This window comes from Salmo salar, chromosome ssa03, assembly GCF_905237065.1.
Source record: "Salmo salar chromosome ssa03, Ssal_v3.1, whole genome shotgun sequence".
NCBI classification, from domain to species: domain Eukaryota; kingdom Metazoa; phylum Chordata; class Actinopteri; order Salmoniformes; family Salmonidae; genus Salmo; species Salmo salar.
The window spans coordinates 101489405-101510462 of NC_059444.1; the positions used below are offsets into that span (position 1 = coordinate 101489405).

The following is a 21058-nucleotide window of genomic DNA, read 5'->3' on the forward strand; positions in this document are numbered from 1 at the left end:
GTGTGTGTGTGTAGTGGGTATAGTGTGTGTGTGTGTAGTGGGTATAGTGTGTGTGTGTGTGTGTGTAGTGGGTATAGTGTGTGTGTGTGTGTGTGTGTGTGTGTGTGTGTGTGTGTGTGTGTGTGTGTAGTGGGTATAGTGTGTGTGTGTGTGTGTGTGTGTAGTGGGTATAGTGTGTGTGTGTGTGTGTGTGTGTGTAGTGGGTATAGTGTGTGTGTGTGTGTGTGTGTGTGTAGTGGGTATAGTGGGTATAGTGTGTGTGTGTGTAGTGTGTGTGTGTGTGGTGTGTGTGTGTGTACCGTAGGGGGATCCCGACAGCCAGATGGGCGGGGCTCCTTGGCGAGGCATCCAGGGGTGAGAGGTCAGAGGGGAGGAGTCGTGGGGCCAGCGGGCGGAGCCTCCAGTCACCATGAGGTTAGAGGTCATCAGGTTCGAGGTCATCAGGTTGGAGGTCAGGGCGCTGGACGCCAGGGGGGGGTGCATCTGGGTGAACTCTGCCAACTCCTTACTCTCTCTGATCAGACACACACACACACACACACACACACACACACACACACACACACACACACACACACACACAAATATAAAAACGTCTAATTCAGGGAATCAATCCAACCAGGGACTCGACCCCTAACCCCACCAGGGACTCGACCCCTAACCCCACCAGGGACTCGACCCCTAACCCCACCAGGGACTCGACCCCTAACCCCACCAGGGACTCGACCCCACCAAGGAATCGACCCCACCAGGGAATCGACCCCACCAGGGACTCGACCCCACCAGGGACTCGACCCCTAACCCCACCAGGGACTCGACCCCTAACCCCACCAGGGAATCGACCCCGAACCCCACCATGGAATCGACCCCACCAGGGACTCGACCCCTAACCCCACCAGGGACTCGACCCCTAACCCCACCAGGGACTCGACCCCTAACCCCACCAGGGACTCGACCCCTAACCCCACCAGGGAATCGACCCCACCAGGGACTCGACCCCTAACCCCACCAGGGACTCGACCCCTAACCCCACCAGGGACTCGACCCCTAACCCCACCAGGGACTCGACCCCTAACCCCACCAGGGACTCGACCCCTAACCCCACCAGGGAATCGACCCCTAACCCCACCAGGGAATCGACCCTAACCCCACCAGGGACTCGACCCCTAACCCCACCAGGGACTCGACCCCTAACCCCACCAGGGACTCGACCCCTAACCCCACCAGGGAATCGACCCCTAACCCCACCAGGGAATCGACCCCTAACCCCACCAGGGAATCGACCCCTAACCCCACCAGGGACTCGACCCCTAACCCCACCAGGGACTCGACCCTAACCCCACCAGGGACTCGACCCCTAACCCCACCAGGGACTCGACCCCTAACCCCACCAGGGAATCGACCCTAACCCCACCAGGGACTCGACCCCTAACCCCACCAGGGACTCGACCCCTAACCCCACCAGGGACTCGACCCCTAACCCCACCAGGGACTCGACCCCTAACAGGTGATATGAATAATCTCTAGTTTCCTAACAGGTGATATGAATAATATCTACAGTTTCCTAACAGGTGATATGAATAATATCTACAGTTTCCTAACAGGTGATATGAATAATCTCTACAGTTTCCTAACAGGTGATATGAATAATCTCTCGTTTCCTAACAGGTGATATGAATAATATCTACAGTTTCCTAACAGGTGATATGAATAATATCTACAGTTTCCTAACAGGTGATATGAATAATATCTACAGTTTCCTAACAGGTGATATGAATAATATCTACAGTTTCCTAACAGGTGATATGAATAATCTCTACAGTTTCCTAACAGGTGATATGAATAATCTCTACAGTTTCCTCACAGGTGATATGAATAATATCTACAGTTTCCTAACAGGTGATATGAATAATCTCTACAGTTTCCTAACAGGTGATATGAATAATATCTACAGTTTCCTAACAGGTGATATGAATAATATCTACAGTTTCCTAACAGGTGATATGAATAATATCTACAGTTTCCTAACAGGTGATATGAATAATATCTACAGTTTCCTAACAGGTGATATGAATAATCTCTACAGTTTCCTAACAGGTGATATGAATAATCTCTACAGTTTCCTAACAGGTGATATGAATAATCTCTACAGTTTCCTAACAGGTGATATGAATAATCTCTACAGTTTCCTAACAGGTGATATGAATAATCTCTACAGTTTCCTGAATACGGCAGCCTTTCACAGGTGAGTCGTTGGTCACGCCCCTAACCTGAGCAACTTCTCCTGCTCGCGCTCCAGGCACCCCAGTCTGTCGCCACGGTGACGGGCTCGCTCGTCCCCCCGCTCCTCGTCTGTTTGTAACGACAGAATAGAACACAGTGACCCATAATGCACTGCTTCGATAACAGTAGATTTGGTGATATCTGGTCTATTAAAATATACTGAACTAAAATATCAAATGCAACATTTTTTTTCAAATATTTTTACCGACTTACAGTTCATACGGAAATCAGTAAATTTAAATAAATAAAATTAGGCCCTAATCTATGGATTTCACATGACTGGGAATACAGATATGCATCTGTTGGTCACAGATACAGTGAGGGAAAAAAGTATTTGTACGTTTGCCCACTGACAAAGAAATGATCAGTCTATAATTTTAATGGTAGGTTTATTTGAACAGTGAGAGACAGAATAACAACAAAAAAATCCAGAAAAACGCATGTCAAAAATGTTATAAATTGAAATAACGTTGGCCTTGAAATAGCTTCACTAATGACGGTGATATCCTTCAACTTCTACTGGGTTTCCAAATACCCCCCCATATAGCCCCCCTAATAGCCCCCCTATATAGCCCCCCTATATATCCCCCCTATATAGCCCCCCGTTTGCAACGCCAGGGTTGTGGGTTCGATTCCCACAGGGGGCCAGCCCAAACAAAAACTTTTTTTTTTTTTAAATGCATGAAATGAAATGTCTGCATTCACTACTGTAAATCGCTCTGGATAAGAGCGTCTGCTAAATTACTAAAATGTAAAATGTAAATGTATAGCCCCCCCAATTTTTCCCCCTATATATCCCCCTATATATCCCCCTATATAGCCCCCCCATGAGAGGCATAATGAGTCATGTCAAACTGTGTTGAATTGTAGGAAGTGTCTTAAAATGTCAAAACATATGAAAACTGTTTGTCCCCCCCCATATCTAAACCCCAGTTACCCCCTTTGGTATAAAAGGTGTAAATAAACAGCCAGTCTCACCTTTAACCCCTGCGTGCAGCACTAGAGGTCTCTGCGAGTCTGTATTGCTACTGTCCCTCTGTCTGGCCACGGCCACAGCGATCCCTACAGGAGGGTGACGGACCTCTCCCCCACCCTCGCCTGGCCCCGCCCCTCGCCGTCGGGACGTTCCACCTCTCTCTTCATCAGCCTCCCCCCCGCTCCTCCTCCTCCTCCTCCTTCCAGTCTCATGAACGCCAGGCCTCCGAACGAGGCTTGGTTGTCCGTGTTCTGCCTAGAGGACACCCGGCGTTCAGGTGGGAAAGTCCCGCTGTATTTGATTAGACTCTGCATGGCTGACACTTCTCCTCCTTCTGTTCCCTCATCAGTCCCTCCTCCCCCGCTGCCTCTCCTCCTTCCCACCACTGGGGGGTACAGGGCTGAGGTGTCCATGTAACGCCTCTGTCCCTCCTCTCCTCCTCTCTGGGGTTGGGGCGAAGGGTGGGGGGAATTTGTGTGTCTGTTTTGGGGTGCGTGGGGGTTGGATGGGGGTCTGTTGAGTTCCGGCTGGTTGTGGTGTGAGGGTTGAGTGTGTGTGCGTGTCTGCTGTGCGGAGTGTGTGTGTGTGTGTTGAGAGTGTGCGTGTCCGTGCTGGGAGGCCAGCGCTGCCATATGACTGGTGGCGTAGTTAGCCAATGGGCTGATGGGGTTCCATTTAAGCCCTTCCCCCACTCGCTCCAGGCCCAATCGGACGGCATGTTTTGGCGTGTCCCTGGGGTCCGGGCTGAACCCTGATTGGCTGACGTAACCGTCTCGTTTCAGAGCCGAACCGTTGGAGCAGATCACAGAGCCCTCCTCCCGCTCTCTCTGATTGGACAAATCACCAGGAAGAGAAGGGCGACGGTCCAATAGAGTCTTTTCAGGAAACCTGGAGATCTCCCTCTCTCTTTCTCTCTCCCTCTCTCTTTCTTGTTCTCTCTCTCTTTCTCGTTCTCTCTCCCTCTCTCTCTGTTTGTCATGTTTGTCCCTGGCCTGCGAGGCGATCTGGATTGGGCCGACCCGCTCATCATAGACCTCCACGGAAGGCACGTAAGTGGGCGCGCTCACACGCTGTTCCCTGATAGGCTCCCGGTGTGCAGTGTAGGTGGGGCCAGGGAGGAGTCCACCGCTGTAGGTAGATTCAGTCTTTCTCAGCCTGTCTGTGTGTGTGTGGGGGTTAGGGTTAGGGTTGGGGTTAGGGGAGCGAATAGGTGCGTCATCAGTCTCTGGGTAACGTCCAGAAGAGGAGGAGCCCTGGAGGGGACGAGGAGCAGACGGGCGGTGGAGGAAAGCCTCTCTTTCTCGTTCTCTGTGGCGTTCTCTCTCTCCACTCCTCCCATCCTGCTGTGTCAGATCTACCACACTGTACGAACGAGGTTCCTCTCTCGACCGCTCCCTCTCTCCTCTGTCTCTCTCCTCGCGGTAGAGTCTGTCTCTGCCCCGCTCCTGAGGCTCCTCTCTGTCCTCGCGGTAGAGTCTGTCTCGGTCTCTGACCCCCTCCTGGGGCTCCTCTCTCTCTCTCTCCTCGCGGTAGAGTCTGTCTCGGTCTCTGCCCCCTTCCTGGGGCTCCTCTCTCTCCCTCTCCTCGCGGTAGAGTCTGTCTCGGTCTCTGACCCCCTCCTGAGGCTCCTCTCTCTCCCTCTCCTCGCGGTAGAGTCTGTCTCGGTCTCTGACCCCCTCCTGAGGCTCCTCTCTCTCCCTCTCCTCGCGGTAGAGTCTGTCTCGGTCTCTGACCCCCTCCTGAGGCTCCTCTCTCTCCCTCTCCTCGCGGTAGAGTCTGTCTCGGTCTCTGACCCCCTCCTGGGGCTCCTCTCTCTCCCTCTCCTCGCGGTAGAGTCTGTCTCGGTCTCTGACCCCCTCCTGAGGCTCCTCTCTCTCCCTCTCCTCGCGGTAGAGTCTGTCTCGGTCTCTGACCCCCTCCTGAGGCTCCTCTCTCTCCCTCTCCTCGCGGTAGAGTCTGTCTCGGTCTCTGACCCCCTCCTGAGGCTCCTCTCTCTCCCTCTCCTCGCGGTAGAGTCTGTCTCGGTCTCTGATCCCCTCCTGGGGCTCCTCTCTCTCCCTCTCCTCGCGGAAGAGTGTGTCCCGGTCCCTGACCCCCTTCCGGGAGGTACTCAGGGGGGGGATGGGGCTGGGGGGGACAGAGGAGGGTTGAAGAGGCGGCTGGGGTAACGACACCGGCAGGAAGAACCTCTCTGGAACACAAACACCACAAAAACACCAAATCCATCAGACCACATCCTCCAACAACACCACCACCACACCCATCAGACCACATCCTCCAAAACAAAATCCATCAGACCACATCCTCCAAATCCATCAGACCACATCCTCCAACAACACCACCACCACCACACCCATCAGGACACACCACCACATCCATCAGACCACATCCTCCAACAACACCACCACCACACCCATCAGGACACACCACCACATCCATCAGACCACATCCTCCAACAACACCACCACCACATCCATCAGACCACATCCTCCAACAACACCACCACCACCACATCCATCAGACCACATCCTCCAACAACACCACCACCACACCCATCAGACCACATCCTCCAAATCCATCAGACCACATCCTCCAAATCCATCAGACCACATCCTCCAACAACACCACCACCACCACACCCATCAGGACACACCACCACATCCATCAGACCACATCCTCCAACAACACCACCACCACACCCATCAGGACACACCACCACATCCATCAGACCACATCCTCCAACAACACCACCACCACATCCATCAGACCACATCCTCCAACAACACCACCACCACCACATCCATCAGACCACATCCTCCAACAACACCACCACCACACCCATCAGGACACACCACCACATCCATCAGACCACATCCTCCAACAACACCACCACCACACCCATCAGACCACATCCTCCAAACCATCAGACCACATCCTCCAACACATCCATCAGACCACATCCTCCAACAACACCACCACCACCACACCCATCAGGACACACCACCACATCCATCAGACCACATCCTCCAACAACACCACCACCACATCCATCAGACCACATCCTCCAACAACACCACCACCACCACATCCATCAGACCACATCCTCCAACACCACCACCACCACACCCATCAGGACACACCACCACATCCATCAGACCACATCCTCCAACAACACCACCACCACATCCATCAGACCACATCCTCCAACAACACCACCACCACACCCATCAGGACACACCACCACATCCATCAGACCACATCCTCCAACAACACCACCACCACCACACCCATCAGGACACACCACCACATCCATCAGACCACATCCTCCAACAACACCACCACCACACCCATCAGGACACACCACCACATCCATCAATTTGCTGAGTAGAGTGTTTAAGGTAAATTTCACTGGGCATCCCCCAAAGCCAACACCTCCTTTGGCCTCCTTTTCTTCCAGCTCTCTGCTGCCAATGACTGGAACGAATTGCAAAAATCTCTGGAGACTCATATCTTTAACTTTAAGCATCAGCTGTCAGAGCAGCTTACCGATCACTGTACCTGTTAGAGGGCGACCGATTAATCGGAATGGCCGATTAATTAGGGCCGATTTCAAGTTTTCATAACAATCGGTAATCGGTATTTTTGGCCACCGATTTGCCGATTTTTTTACATTTATTTTTTACACCTTTATTTAACTGGTCAAGTCAGATTAAGAACACATTCTTATTTTCAATGACGGCCTAGGAACGGGGGTTAACTGCCTTGTTCTGGGGGGATTCGTTTTTGCAACCTTCTGGTTACTAGTCCAACGCTCTAACCACCTGCTTTACATTGCACTCCACGAGGAGCCTGCATGGCTGTTACGCGAGGGCAGCAAGAAGCCAAGGTAAGTTGCTAGCTAGCATTAAACTTATTTTATAAAAAACTATCAATCTTAACATAATCACTAGTTAACTACACATGGTTGATGATATTACTAGTTTATCTAACGTGTCCTGCGTTGCATATAATCGATGCAGTGCCTGTTAATTTATCATTGAATCACAGCCTACTACGACAAACGGGTGATGATTTAACAAGCGCATTTGCGAAAAAAGCACTGCCGTTGCACCAATGTACCATAAACATCATTGCCTTTCTTAAAATCAATACACAAGTATATATTTTTAAACCTGCATATTTAGTTAATATTGCCTGCTAACATGAAATTGTGTCACTGCTCTTGCGTTCATTGCCTGGCTCGTTCCGAACTAATTTGCCAGAATTTTACATAATTATGACATACCATTGAAGGTTGTGCAATGTAACAGGAATATTTAGACTTATGGATGCCAACCATTAGATAAAATACGGAACAGTATTTCACTGAAAGAAAAAAACGTTTTGTTTTTCGAGATGATAGCTTCCGGATTCGACCATTTTAAATGGCCAAAGGCTCGTATTTCTGTGTGTTTATTATACACTGCTCAAAAAAATAAAGGGAACACTTAAACAACACAATGTAACTCCAAGTCAATCACACTTCTGTGAAATCAAACTGTCCACTTAGGAAGCAACACTGATTGACAATACATTTCACATGCTGTTGTGCAAATGGAATAGACAACAGATGGAAATTATAGGCAATAAGCAAGACACCCCCAATAAAGGAGTGGTTCTGCAGGTGGGGACCACAGACCACTTCTTAGTTCCTATGCTTCCTGGCTGATGTTTTGGTCACTTTTGAATGCTGGGGGTGCTTTCACTCTAGTGGTAGCATGAGACGGAGTCTACAACCCACACAAGTGGCTCAGGTAGTGCAGCTCATCCAGGATGGCACATCAATGCGAGCTGTGGCAAGAAGGTTTGCTGTGTCTGTCAGCGTAGTGTCTAGAGCATGGAGGCGCTACCAGGAGACAGGCCAGTACATCAGGAGATGTGGAGGAAGCCGTAGGAGGGCAACAACCCAGCAGCAGGACCGCTACCTCCGCCTTTGTGCAAGGAGGAGGAGAAGCACTGCCAGAGACCTGCAAAATGACCTCCAGCAGGCCACAAATGTGCATGTGTCTGCTCAAACGGTCAGAAACAGACTCCATGAGGGTGGTATGAGGGCCCGACGTCCACAGGTGGGGGTTGTGCTTACAGCCCAACACCGTGCAGGACGTTTGGCATTTGCCAGAGAACACCAAGATTGGCAAATTCGCCACTGGCGCCCTGTGCTCTTCACAGATGAAAGCAGGTTCACACTGAGCACATGTGACAGACATGACAGAGTCTGGAGACGCCGTGGAGAACGTTCTGCTGCCTGCAACATCCTCCAGCATGACCGGTTTAGCGGTGGGTCAGTCATGGTGTGGGGTGGCATTTCTTTGGGGGCCGCACAGCCCTCCATGTGCTCGCCAGAGGTAGCCTGACTGCCATTAGGTACCGAGATGAGATCCTCAGACCCCTTGTGAGACCATATGCTGGTGCAGTTGGCCCTGGGTTCCTCCTAATGCAAGACAATGCTAGACCTCATGTGGCTGGAGTGTGTCAGCAGTTCCTGCAAGAGGAAGGCATTGATGCTATGGACTGGCCCGCCCGTTCCTCAGACCTGAATCCAATTGAGCACATCTGGGACATCATGTCTCGCTCCATCCACCAACGCCACGTTGCACCACAGACTGTCCAGGAGTTGGCGGATGCTTTAGTCCAGGTCTGGGAGGAGATCCCTCAGGAGACCATCCACCACCTCATCAGGAGCATGCCCAGGCGTTGTAGGGAGGTCATACAGGCACGTGGAGGCAACACACACTGCTGAGCCTCATTTTGACTTGTTTTAAGGACATTACATCAAAGTTGGATCAGCCTGTAGTGTGGTTTTCCACTTTAATTTTGAGTGTGACTCCAAATCCAGACCTCCATGGGTTGATAAATTGGATTTCCATTGATTATTTTTGTGTGATTTAGTTGTCAGCACATTCAACTATGTAAAGAAAAAAGTATTTAATAAGATTATTTCTTTCATTCAGATCTAGGATGTGTTGTTTAAGTGTTCCCTTTATTTTTTGAGCAGTATATTATAATTAAGTCTATGATTTGATAGAGCAGTCTGACTGAGCGATGGTAGGCACCAGCAGGCTCGTAAGCATTCATTCAAACAGCACTTTTGCTTCAAGCATTGCGCTGTTCATGACTTCAAGCCTGTCAACCCCCGAGATTAGGCTGGTGTAACCGATGTGAAATGGCTAGCTAGTTAGCTGGGTGCGCGCTAATAGCGTTTCAAACGTCACTCGCTCTGAGACTTGGAGTAGTTGTTCCCCTTGCTCTACATGGGTAACGCTGCTTCGAGGATGGCTGTTGTCGATGTGTTCCTGGTTCGAGCCCAGGTAGGGGCGAGGAGAGGGACGGAAGCTATACTGTTACACTGGCAATACTAAAGTGCCTATAAGAACATCCAATAGTCAAAGGTATATGAAATACAAATCGTATAGAGAGAAATAGTCCTGTAATTCCTATAATAACTACAACCTAAAACTTCTTATCTGGGAATATTGAAGACTCATGTTAAAAGGAACCACCAGTTTTCATATGTTCTCATGTTCTGAGCAAGGAACTTAAACGTTAGCTTTCTTACATGGCACATATTGCACTTTTACTTTCTTCTCCAACACTTTGTTTTGCATTATTTAAACCAAATTGAACATGTTTCATTATTTATTTGAGGCTAAATTGATTTTATTGATGTATTATATTAAGTTAAAATAAGTGTTCATTCAGTATTGTTGTAATTGTCATTATTACAAATAAATGTAAATGTTTTTATTTATTTTTTAAGTAAAAAATAACTAAAAAAATAAATAAAAACGGACGATTAATCGGCATCGGATTTTTTTGAAAAAAAGTTATGTAAATCAACGACCAATAATGCCTTTTTATTGGGGCTAAGATAGTCTATTACAAATCAATACTTTGATATGAAGGCAGTATGGTCTGAAGAGAGCCGTATTTCAATCTGAAGGCAGTACGGTCTGAAGAGACTGAAATGAGACCGTATTTCAATCTGAAGGCAGTACGGTTTGAAGAGACTGAAATGAGACCGTATTTCAATCTGAAGGCAGTACGGTTTGAAGAGACTGAAATGAGACCGTATTTCATTCTGAAGGCAGTATGGTTTCAAGAGACCGTATTTCAATCTGAAGGCAGTACGGTTTGAAGAGACCATATTTCAATCTGAAGGCAGTATGGTTTGAAGAGACCATATTTCAATCTGAAGGCAGCGGAGACGTATTTCAATCTGAAGGCAGTATGGTTTGAAGAGACCGTATTTCAATCTGAAGGCAGTATGGTTTGAAGAGACTGAAATGAGGCCATATTTCAATCTGAAGGCAGTATGGTTTCAAGAGACCCGTATTTCAATCTGAAGGCAGTATGGTTTGAAGAGACCATATTTCAATCTGAAGGCAGTACGGTTTGAAGAGACCGTATTTCAATCTGAAGGCAGTATGGTTTGAAGAGACTGAAATGAGGCCATATTTCAATCTGAAGGCAGTATGGTTTCAAGAGACCCGTATTTCAATCTGAAGGCAGTATGGTTCGAAGAGGCTGAATATTTTGGAGGCTAGTCGTAGTGTGGTTTAGAAGTGGTAGTGTTTACTGACCTTGGTGTGGTGTGTTGTAGAGGTGGTGATGCTGAGCCAAGCCCAGCGAGGGGGGAGGAGGGTCCAGGTTACCCAGGGGGAGGTGGTAGGGGTTGGGGTACAGACCGCCTGGGAGAGGGGCGTAGCCTGGAGGAGCAACAAACAACACATCAGCTGGGTAGGTGCTGGGACAGAGCAAATACCTGTACTCCTTAGGGAGGCGGGAACCCCAGGAATGGATAGCCCTACTACTGACCTCTGACCTGTAGACACACAGTTGACCTACTCTGCCCCAGACTGGATCCTGACCTCTAGCCCCAGACTGGATCCTGAACCTCTAGCCCCAGACTGGATCCTGAACCTCTAGCCCCAGACTGGATCCTGAACCTCTAGCCCCAGACTGGATCCTGAACCTCTAGCCCCAGACTGGATCCTGAACCTCTAGCCCCAGACTGGATCCTGAACCTCTAGCCCCAGACTGGATCCTGAACCTCTAGCCCCAGACTGGATCCTGAACCTCTAGCCCCAGACTGGATCCTGACCTGTAGCCTCAGACTGGATCCTGACCTGTAGCCTCAGACTGGATCCTGACCTGTAGCCTCAGACTGGATCCTGACCTGTAGCCTCAGACTGGATCCTGACCTGTAGCCTCAGACTGGATCCTGACCTGTAGCCTCAGACTGGATCCTGACCTGTAGCCTCAGACTGGATCCTGACCTCTAGCCTCAGACTGGATCCTGACCTGTAGCCTCAGACTGGATCCTGACCTGTAGCCTCAGACTGGATCCTGACCTGTAGCCTCAGACTGGATCCTGACCTGTAGCCTCAGACTGGATCCTGACCTCTGACCTCTAGCCTCAGACTGGATCCTGACCTCTAGCCCCAGACTGGATCCTGACCTGTAGCCTCAGACTGGATCCTGACCTGTAGCCTCAGACTGGATCCTGACCTGTAGCCTCAGACTGGATCCTAATATAGAACGTCTCAAGCGTCACGCTACGCTAGTGACCCCAAGCCACGGCATTCCAACAGCACTTCCCATGTAGCTTCAAACACAGATGTTCCATTCCTGCAACGACCTCTGGAATTAAACCAACCTCTCCCACAGGAGATGGAGGAGAGAGAGAGAGGGGAGGAAGAGAGAAAGAATGGTGTGCCTGTCTTCCCTCCAGGCAGGAAAGAGGACAGGAGGAGGGATAGAAGTGGGGCAGGAGAGAGAGAGAGAGAGAGAGAGAGAGAGAGAGAGAGAGAGAGAGAGAGGACAGGAGGAGGGATAGAAGTGGAGCAGGAGAGAGAGAGAGAGAGAGAGAGAGAGAGAGAGAGAGAGAGAGAGAGGACAGGAGGAGAGAGAGGACAGGAGGATGAGAGCGAGAGAGAGGACAGGAGGAGGAGAGAGAGAGAGAGGACAGGAGGAGGAGAGAGAGAGAGGACAGGAGGAGGAGAGAGAGAGAGAGAGGGGACAGGAGGAGGGATAGAAGTGGAACAGGAGAGAGAGATGACAGGAGGAGGAGAGAGAGAGAGAGAGAGAGAGAGAGGGGACAGGAGGAGGGATAGAAGTGGAACAGGAGAGAGAGATGACAGGAGGAGGAGAGAGAGGACTGGAGGAGAGAGAGGGGACAGGAGGAGGAGAGAGAGAGGGGGGACAGGAGGAGGAGGAGAGAGAGAGAGAGAGAGGGGACAGGAGGAGGAGAGAGAGAGAGAGAGAGAGGGGACAGGAGGAGGGATAGAAGTGGAACAGGAGAGAGAGAGAGAGAGAGAGAGAGGACAGGAGGAGAGAGGGGACAGGAGGATGAGAGCGAGAGAGAGGACAGGAGGAGAGAGAGAGAGAGAGAGGACAGGAGGAGGAGAGAGAGAGAGGACAGGAGGAGGAGAGAGAGAGAGAGAGGGGACAGGAGGAGGGATAGAAGTGGAACAGGAGAGAGAGATGACAGGAGGAGGAGAGAGAGAGAGAGAGAGAGAGAGAGGGGACAGGAGGAGGGATAGAAGTGGAACAGGAGAGAGAGATGACAGGAGGAGGAGAGAGAGGACTGGAGGAGAGAGAGGGGACAGGAGGAGGAGAGAGAGAGGGGGACAGGAGGAGGAGAGAGAGAGAGAGAGAGAGGCAGGAGGGAGAGAGAGAGAGAGAGAGAGGGGACAGGAGGAGGGATAGAAGTGGAACAGGAGAGAGAGAGAGAGAGAGAGAGAGAGAGAGAGAGAGAGAGAGAGAGAGAGAGAGAGAGAGAGAGAGAGAGAAAAGAAGAGAGAGGAGGAGGAGAGAGAGAGGGGACAGGAGGAGGAGAGAGAGAGGGGGACAGGAGGAGGAGAGAGAGAGGGGGACAGGAGGGAGGATAGAAGTGGAGCAGGAGAGAGAGAGGACAGGAGGAGGGATAGAAGTGGAGCAGGAGAGAGAGAGAGAGGACAGGAGGAGGGATAGAAGTGGAGCAGAAGAGAGAGAGATGAAGGACGAGGAGAGAGAGAGAACAGGAGGAGTGTCATGAGAATTTTCAATCCCAATGATAATAACTAACAATCAATAAACTTTGACTAATTCCCGAGGTTTGTAAGACTCGGGGTTAAATAATAACTAGGCAAAGACTCAGCTTCTGAAAAAGGTTCGTACAGTTTATTCACGAGAACGTTCTAAAGTCCACAATATAAAAGGCATCCATTTTATAGTTCACTCCCTATTTACGCACATACCTCCACACGGACAGAGAGGTGAGTTGTATCCACTGTTTATCACCACCAAGCCGGCAGTTCCTTTCCCCCGAGATTAGAGGAAACTTGGAAAGGACTCCCTGTCCTATCATAAGTTTCTCAGAGTTCTAGCCAGGTCGGGTCAAACACAGTTGAATTGTTCTCTGTAATTTCTTAGACACACACACACACAAACACCCACACACTTCTCTCCCTAACCTTATTGGACATAGGTATAGTACTTTAATCATTCATTATACATACTACATAAACTAATAAATCACTAATTAGTTACGTTTCAGGGTGGGATTCTTTAACCATTACCTTTACATCATATAATTCCCTTATCAAGGAGGGATAGAAGTGGAGCAGGAGAGAGAGAGCTGAGGGACGAGGAGAGAGAGAGCTGAGGGACGAGGAGAGAGAAGTGGGACGAAAGCGGGACGGAGAGAGAGCTGAGGGACGAGGAGAGCGAGGACAGGAGGAGGAGAGCGAGAGAGAGGACAGGAGGAGGAGAGCGAGAGAGAGGACAGGAGGAGGGATAGAAGTGGAGCAGGAGAGAGAGAGCTGAGGGACGAGGAGAGAGAGAGCTGAGGGACGAGGAGAAGCTAGGGACGAGGAGAGAGAGCTGAGGGACGAGGAGAGCGAGGACAGGAGGAGGAGAGCGAGAGAGAGGACAGGAGGAGGGATAGAAGTGGAGCAGGAGAGAGAGAGCTGAGGGACGAGGAGAGAGAGAGCTGAGGGACGAGGAGAGAGAGAGCTGAGGGACGAGGAGAGCGAGGACAGGAGGAGGAGAGCGAGAGAGAGGACAGGAGGAGGAGAGCGAGAGAGAGGACAGGAGGAGGGATAGAAGTGGAGCAGGAGAGAGAGAGCTGAGGGACGAGGAGAGAGAGAGCTGAGGGACGAGGAGAGAGAGAGCTGAGGGATGAGGAGAGCGAGGACAGGAGGAGAGCGAGGACAGGAGGAGGAGAGCGAGAGAGAGGACAGGAGGAGGAGAGCGAGAGAGAGGACAGGAGGAGGAGAGCGAGAGAGAGGACAGGAGGAGGGATAGAAGTGGAGCAGGAGAGAGAGAGCTGAGGGACGAGGAGAGCGAGAGAGAGAGGACAGTATCGAAGCGAGCAGATAGGAACATGAAGGACAATCTGAAACAGTCTTACCTTCGTGGGCGGCAGCGTGTGAAGCCCAGAGCTGAGCCATCTGATTGGGTGATCTGTAGGCTGGGTCAGAGGTCAGGGGGGAGGGGCCGGAATAGCCCGGCAGGAAGGGACTGGAGGCTGCTGGGAAGGCATCACCTGGAGAAATTAGATATGGAGACTTTGAAGCTTTATTGAGACGAGACACACAGACACGTACAGTAGTCGATACAGACTGACATCATCATCACACCCATCCAGAATACGTCCCATAGGCCTGGATGAACAAGATCAAAACACTAAAAGGACAGGGAACAAAAACAGGAGAAAAAAGCCCCGCGGCCGACTCCCCGAGGGTAAAAGCCCCGCCGCGACTCCCCGAGGGTAAAAGCCCCGCCGCGACTCCCCGAGGGTAAAAGCCCCGCGCCGACTCCCCGAGGGTAAAAGCCCCGCCGACTCCCGAGGGTAAAAGCCCGCCGCGACTCCCGAGGGTAAAAGCCCCCCGCGACTCCCGAGGGTAAAAGCCGCCGCGACTCCCCGAGGGTAAAAGCCCGCGCCGACTCCCCCAGGGTAAAAGCCCCGCCGCGACTCCCCCAGGGTAAAAGCCCCGCCGCGACTCCCCGAGGGTAAAAGCCCCGCCGCGACTCCCCGAGGGTAAAAGCCCCGCCGACTCCCCGAGGGTAAAAGCCCCGACGACTCCCCGAGGGTAAAGCCCCGCGCGACCCTCCGAGGGTAAAAGCCCGCGCGACCCCCCGAGGGTAAAAGCCCCGCGACTCTCCGAGGGTAAAAGCCCCGCGCCGCTCCCGAGGGTAAAAGCCCCGCCGCGACTCCCCCAGGGTAAAAGCCCCGCCGCGACTCCCCCAGGGTAAAAGCCCCGCCGCGACTCCCCGAGGGTAAAAGCCCCGCCGCGACTCCCCGAGGGTAAAAGCCCCGCGCCGACTCCCCGAGGGTAAAAGCCCCGCGGCGACTCCCCGAGGGTAAAAGCCCCGCGGCGACTCCCCGAGGGTAAAAGCCCCGGCGACTCCCCCAGGGTAAAAGCCCCGCGGCGACTCTCCCAGGGTAAAAGCCCCGGCGACTCCCGAGGGTAAAAGCCCCGCGACTCTCCGAGGGTAAAAGCCCCGCGCCGACCCTCCGAGGGTAAAAGCCCCGCGCCGACTCCCCGAGGGTAAAAGCCCCGCGACTCCCCGAGGGTAAAAGCCCCGCGACTCCCCGAGGGTAAAAGCCCCGCGACTCCCCGAGGGTAAAAGCCCCGCGACTCTCCGAGGGTAAAAGCCCCGCGACTCCCCGAGGGTAAAAGCCCCGCGACTCCCCGAGGGTAAAAGCCCCGCGACTCCCCGAGGGTAAAAGCCCCGCGACTCCCCGAGGGTAAAAGCCCCGCGACTCCCCGAGGGTAAAAGCCCGCGCCCGACTCCCGAGGGTAAAAGCCCCGCGACCCTCCCGAGGGTAAAAGCCCCGCGCCCGCTCCCGAGGGTAAAAGCCCCGCGCCGCTCCCGAGGGTAAAAGCCCCGCGCCCGACTCCCGAGGGTAAAAGCCCCGCCGACTCCCCGAGGGTAAAAGCCCCGCGACTCCCCGAGGGTAAAAGCCCCGCGACTCCCCGAGGGTAAAAGCCCCGCGACTCCCCGAGGGTAAAAGCCCCGCGACTCCCCGAGGGTAAGAGGGTGTCTCAGGGGCAGTGGGTTATGAACAAAACAAACACAGTTCCATTTCACACCGTACAGGTCACCAACTATTTGACCTTTTGAACCCCCTGAAGACGACTGCAGCCAGCCTCGGGGTTAGGGTGTGTGTGTGTGTGTGTGTGTGTGTGGGGGGGATGTGAAGACGTGTTGCCAGAGTCCCCCTGCAGCTAAATCAGTGTATTAAACCTGTCTCACACACACACACACAGTAACCAACACACACAGTAACCAACACACACAGTAACCAACACACACACCCCCCTCTGTGCTTTGTAAATCTGTACACACCCAGCAATGTAAATGACACACAGCCAGTTCTCTAAATAACACCCCGCCCCCAGAACCAGCACATCCACCTGGGTCTATTAACATTTCTAAAGACAAATTCAGACCTGCTCAAATCACACACACACACACACACACACACACACACACACACACACACACACACACACACACACACACACACACACACACACACACACACACAGAGACGGAGTGTAAACCAGTAGAGGCTCCTCAGCGGAGAACCATCCTACTCAATAAATTTCAGAAAAATACACAAATAGTGAAACTTTTTTTTTTGAAAGTTCCCGGAAAAATACTATAATAAATATATTCACGTCACCAAATAACTGATTAAAACACACCGCTTTGCAGTGAAGGTCTACAGTAGCCTCAGCAGCAGTCTGTAGGGTAGCACCATGGTGTAGCCGGAGGACAGCTAGCTTCCATCCTCCTCTGGGTACATTGACTTCAATACAAAACCTAGGAGTCTCATGGTTCTCACCCTCCTTCCATAGACTTACACAGTAATTATGACAACTTCCGGACGACGTTCCTCCAACCCATCAGAGCTCTTGCAGCATGAACTGACGCGTTGTCCACCCAATCAAAGGATCAGAGAATACATCTAGTACTGAATGCAATAAGCTACAGCTAGCTAGCAATGCAGCGCATAAAATATGGTGAGGAGTTGACTCAGAGAGAGAGAGAGAGAGAGAGAGAGAGAGAGAGAGAGAGAGAGAGAGAGAGAGAGAGAGAGAGAGAGAGTGAATAGTTTTGAACAAATTCATTCATTCAAATTGAGAATCTGCAGAGAGCTATATTCCGTTGTATTATTTTACTAACTCGTTAGTTCTAGGAGCTATGTTAACTATGATGTTAGCTAATAGGGTGACATTGATAATAATGTTGGCTGCATGCAGCGGTTAGCGGTTATGGTATGAAGATTTGAAACTCTCGCTTGCAACTGTTTAGACTAATGATCACCACCCCCCTAGAACAGCTAGATGGAGGAGAGAGTCTGGACTAATGATAACACCCCTAGAAGAGCTAGATGGAGGAGAGAGTCTGGACTAATGATAACACCCCTAGAACAGCTAGATGGAGGAGAGAGTCTGGACTAATGATAACACCCCTAGAACAGCTAGATGGAGGAGAGAGTCTGGACTAATGATAACACCCCTAGAACAGCTAGATGGAGGAGAGAGTCTGGACTAATGATAACACCCCTAGAACAGCTAGATGGAGGAGAGAGTCTGGACTAATGATAACACCCCCCTAGAACAGCTAGATGGAGGAGAGAGTCTGGACTAATGATAACACCCCTAGAACAGCTAGATGGAGGAGAGAGTCTGGACTAATGATAACACCCCTAGAACAGCTAGATGGAGGAGAGAGTCTGGACTAATGATAACACCCCCTAGAACAGCTAGATGGAGGAGAGAGTCTGGACTAATGATAACACCCTAGAACAGCTAGATGGAGGAGAGAGTCTGGACTAATGATAACACCCCTAGAACAGCTAGATGGAGGAGAGAGTCTGGACTAATGATAACACACCCTAGAACAGCTAGATGGAGGAGAGAGTCTGGACTAATGATAACACCCCTAGAACAGCTAGATGGAGGAGAGAGTCTGGACTAATGATAACACCCCTAGAACAGCTAGATGGAGGAGAGAGTCTGGACTAATGATAACACCCCTAGAACAGCTAGATGGAGGAGAGAGTCTGGACTAATGATAACACCCCCTAGAACAGCTAGATGGAGGAGAGAGTCTGGACTAATGATAACACCCCTAGAACAGCTAGATGGAGGAGAGAGTCTGGACTAATGATAACACCCCCTAGAACAGCTAGATGGAGGAGAGAGTCTGGACTAATGATAACACCCCCTAGAACAGCTAGATGGAGGAGAGAGTCTGGACTAATGATAACACCCCCTAGAACAGCTAGATGGAGGAGAGAGTCTGGACTAATGATAACACCCCCTAGAACAGCTAGATGGAGGAGAGAGTCTGGACTAATGATAACACCCCTAGAACAGCTAGATGGAGGAGAGAGTCTGGACTAATGATAACACCCCCTAGAACAGCTAGATGGAGGAGAGAGTCTGGACTAATGATAACACCCCTAGAACAGCTAGATGGAGGAGAGAGTCTGGACTAATGATAACACCCCCTAGAACAGCTAGATGGAGGAGAGAGTCTGGACTAATGATAACACCCCCTAGAACAGCTAGATGGAGGAGAGAGTCTGGACTAATGATAACACCCCCTAGAACAGCTAGATGGAGGAGAGAGTCTGGACTAATGATAACACCCCCTAGAACAGCTAGATGGAGGAGAGAGTCTGGACTAATGATAACACCCCCTAGAACAGCTAGATGGAGGAGAGAGTCTGGACTAATGATAACACCCCCTAGAACAGCTAGATGGAGGAGAGAGTCTGGACTAATGATAACACCCCCTAGAACAGCTAGATGGAGGAGAGAGTCTGGACTAATGATAACACCCCTAGAACAGCTAGATGGAGGAGAGAGTCTGGACTAATGATAACACCCCCTAGAACAGCTAGATGGAGGAGAGAGTCTGGACTAATGATAACACCCCCTAGAACAGCTAGATGGAGGAGAGAGTCTGGACTAATGATAACACCCCCTAGAACAGCTAGATGGAGGAGAGAGTCTGGACTAATGATAACACCCCTAGAACAGCTAGATGGAGGAGAGAGTCTGGACTAATGATAACACCCCCTAGAACAGCTAGATGGAGGAGAGAGTCTGGACTAATGATAACACCCCCTAGAACAGCTAGATGGAGGAGAGAGTCTGGACTAATGATAACACCCCCTAGAACAGCTAGATGGAGGAGAGAGTCTGGACTAATGATAACACCCCCTAGAACAGCTAGATGGAGGAGAGAGTCTGGACTAATGATAACACCCCTAGAACAGCTAGATGGAGGAGAGAGTCTGGACTAATGATAACACCCCTAGAACAGCTAGATGGAGGAGAGAGTCTGGACTAATGATAACACCCCTAGAACAGCTAGATGGAGGAGAGAGTCTGGACTAATGATAACACCCCTAGAACAGCTAGATGGAGGAGAGAGTCTGGACTAATGATAACACCCCTAGAACAGCTAGATGGAGGAGAGAGTCTGGACTAATGATAACACCCCTAGAACAGCTAGATGGAGGAGAGAGTCTGGACTAATGATAACACCCCCTAGAACAGCTAGATGGAGGAGAGAGTCTGGACTAATGATAACACCCCTAGAACAGCTAGATGGAGGAGAGAGTCTGGACTAATGATAACACCCCTAGAACAGCTAGATGGAGGAGAGAGTCTGGACTAATGATAACACCCCTAGAACAGCTAGATGGAGGAGAGAGTCTGGACTAATGATAACACCCCCTAGAACAGCTAGATGGAGGAGAGAGTCTGGACTAATGATAACACCCCTAGAACAGCTAGATGGAGGAGAGAGTCTGGACTAATGATAACACCCCCTAGAACAGCTAGATGGAGGAGAGAGTCTGGACTAATGATAACACCCCTAGAACAGCTAGATGGAGGAGAGAGTCTGGACTAATGATAACACCCCCTAGAACAGCTAGATGGAGGAGAGAGTCTGGACTAATGATAACACCCCTAGAACAGCTAGATGGAGGAGAGAGTCTGGACTAATGATAACACCCCCTAGAACAGCTAGATGGAGGAGAGAGTCTGGACTAATGATAACACCCCCTAGAACAGCTAGATGGAGGAGAGAGTCTGGACTAATGATAACACCCCTAGAACAGCTAGATGGAGGAGAGAGTCTGGACTAATGATAACACCCCCTAGAACAGCTAGATGGAGGAGAGAGTCTGGACTAATGATAACACCCCCTAGAACAGCTAGATGGAGGAGAGAGTCTGGACTAATGATAACACCCCCTAGAACAGCTAGATGGAGGAGAGAGTCTGGACTAATGATAACACCCCCTAGAACAGCTAGATGGAGGAGAGAGTCTGGACTAATGATAACACCCCCTAGAACAGCTAGATGGAGGAGAGAGTCTGGACTAATGATAACACCCCTAGAACAGCTAGATGGAGGAGAGAGTCTGGACTAATGATAACACCCCCTAGAACAGCTAGATGGAGGAGAGAGTCTGGACTAATGATAACACCCCTAGAACAGCTAGATGGAGGAGAGAGTCTGGACTAATGATAACACCCCTAGAACAGCTAGATGGAGGAGAGAGTCTGGACTAATGATAACACCCCTAGAACAGCTAGATGGAGGAGAGAGTCTGGACTAATGATAACACCCCCTAGAACAGCTAGATGGAGGAGAGAGTCTGGACTAATGATAACACCCCCTAGAACAGCTAGATGGAGGAGAGAGTCTGGACTAATGATAACACCCCCTAGAACAGCTA

The 21058-nt window shown here is 50.8% G+C and overlaps 1 protein-coding gene across 1 annotated transcript in view; it reads right to left on the reverse strand.

Moving 5' to 3' along the window:
• Window positions 1-21058, reverse strand: part of tnrc18 (trinucleotide repeat containing 18) — a 94673-nt gene that overhangs the window by 51501 nt on the left and 22114 nt on the right. The window contains 7 exon segments of the mRNA XM_045716093.1: window positions 300-514; window positions 2271-2352; window positions 3262-3400; window positions 3403-4994; window positions 5088-5450; window positions 10879-11004; window positions 14691-14825. Coding sequence (XP_045572049.1) covers window positions 300-514; window positions 2271-2352; window positions 3262-3400; window positions 3403-4994; window positions 5088-5450; window positions 10879-11004; window positions 14691-14825 — 2652 coding nt within the window.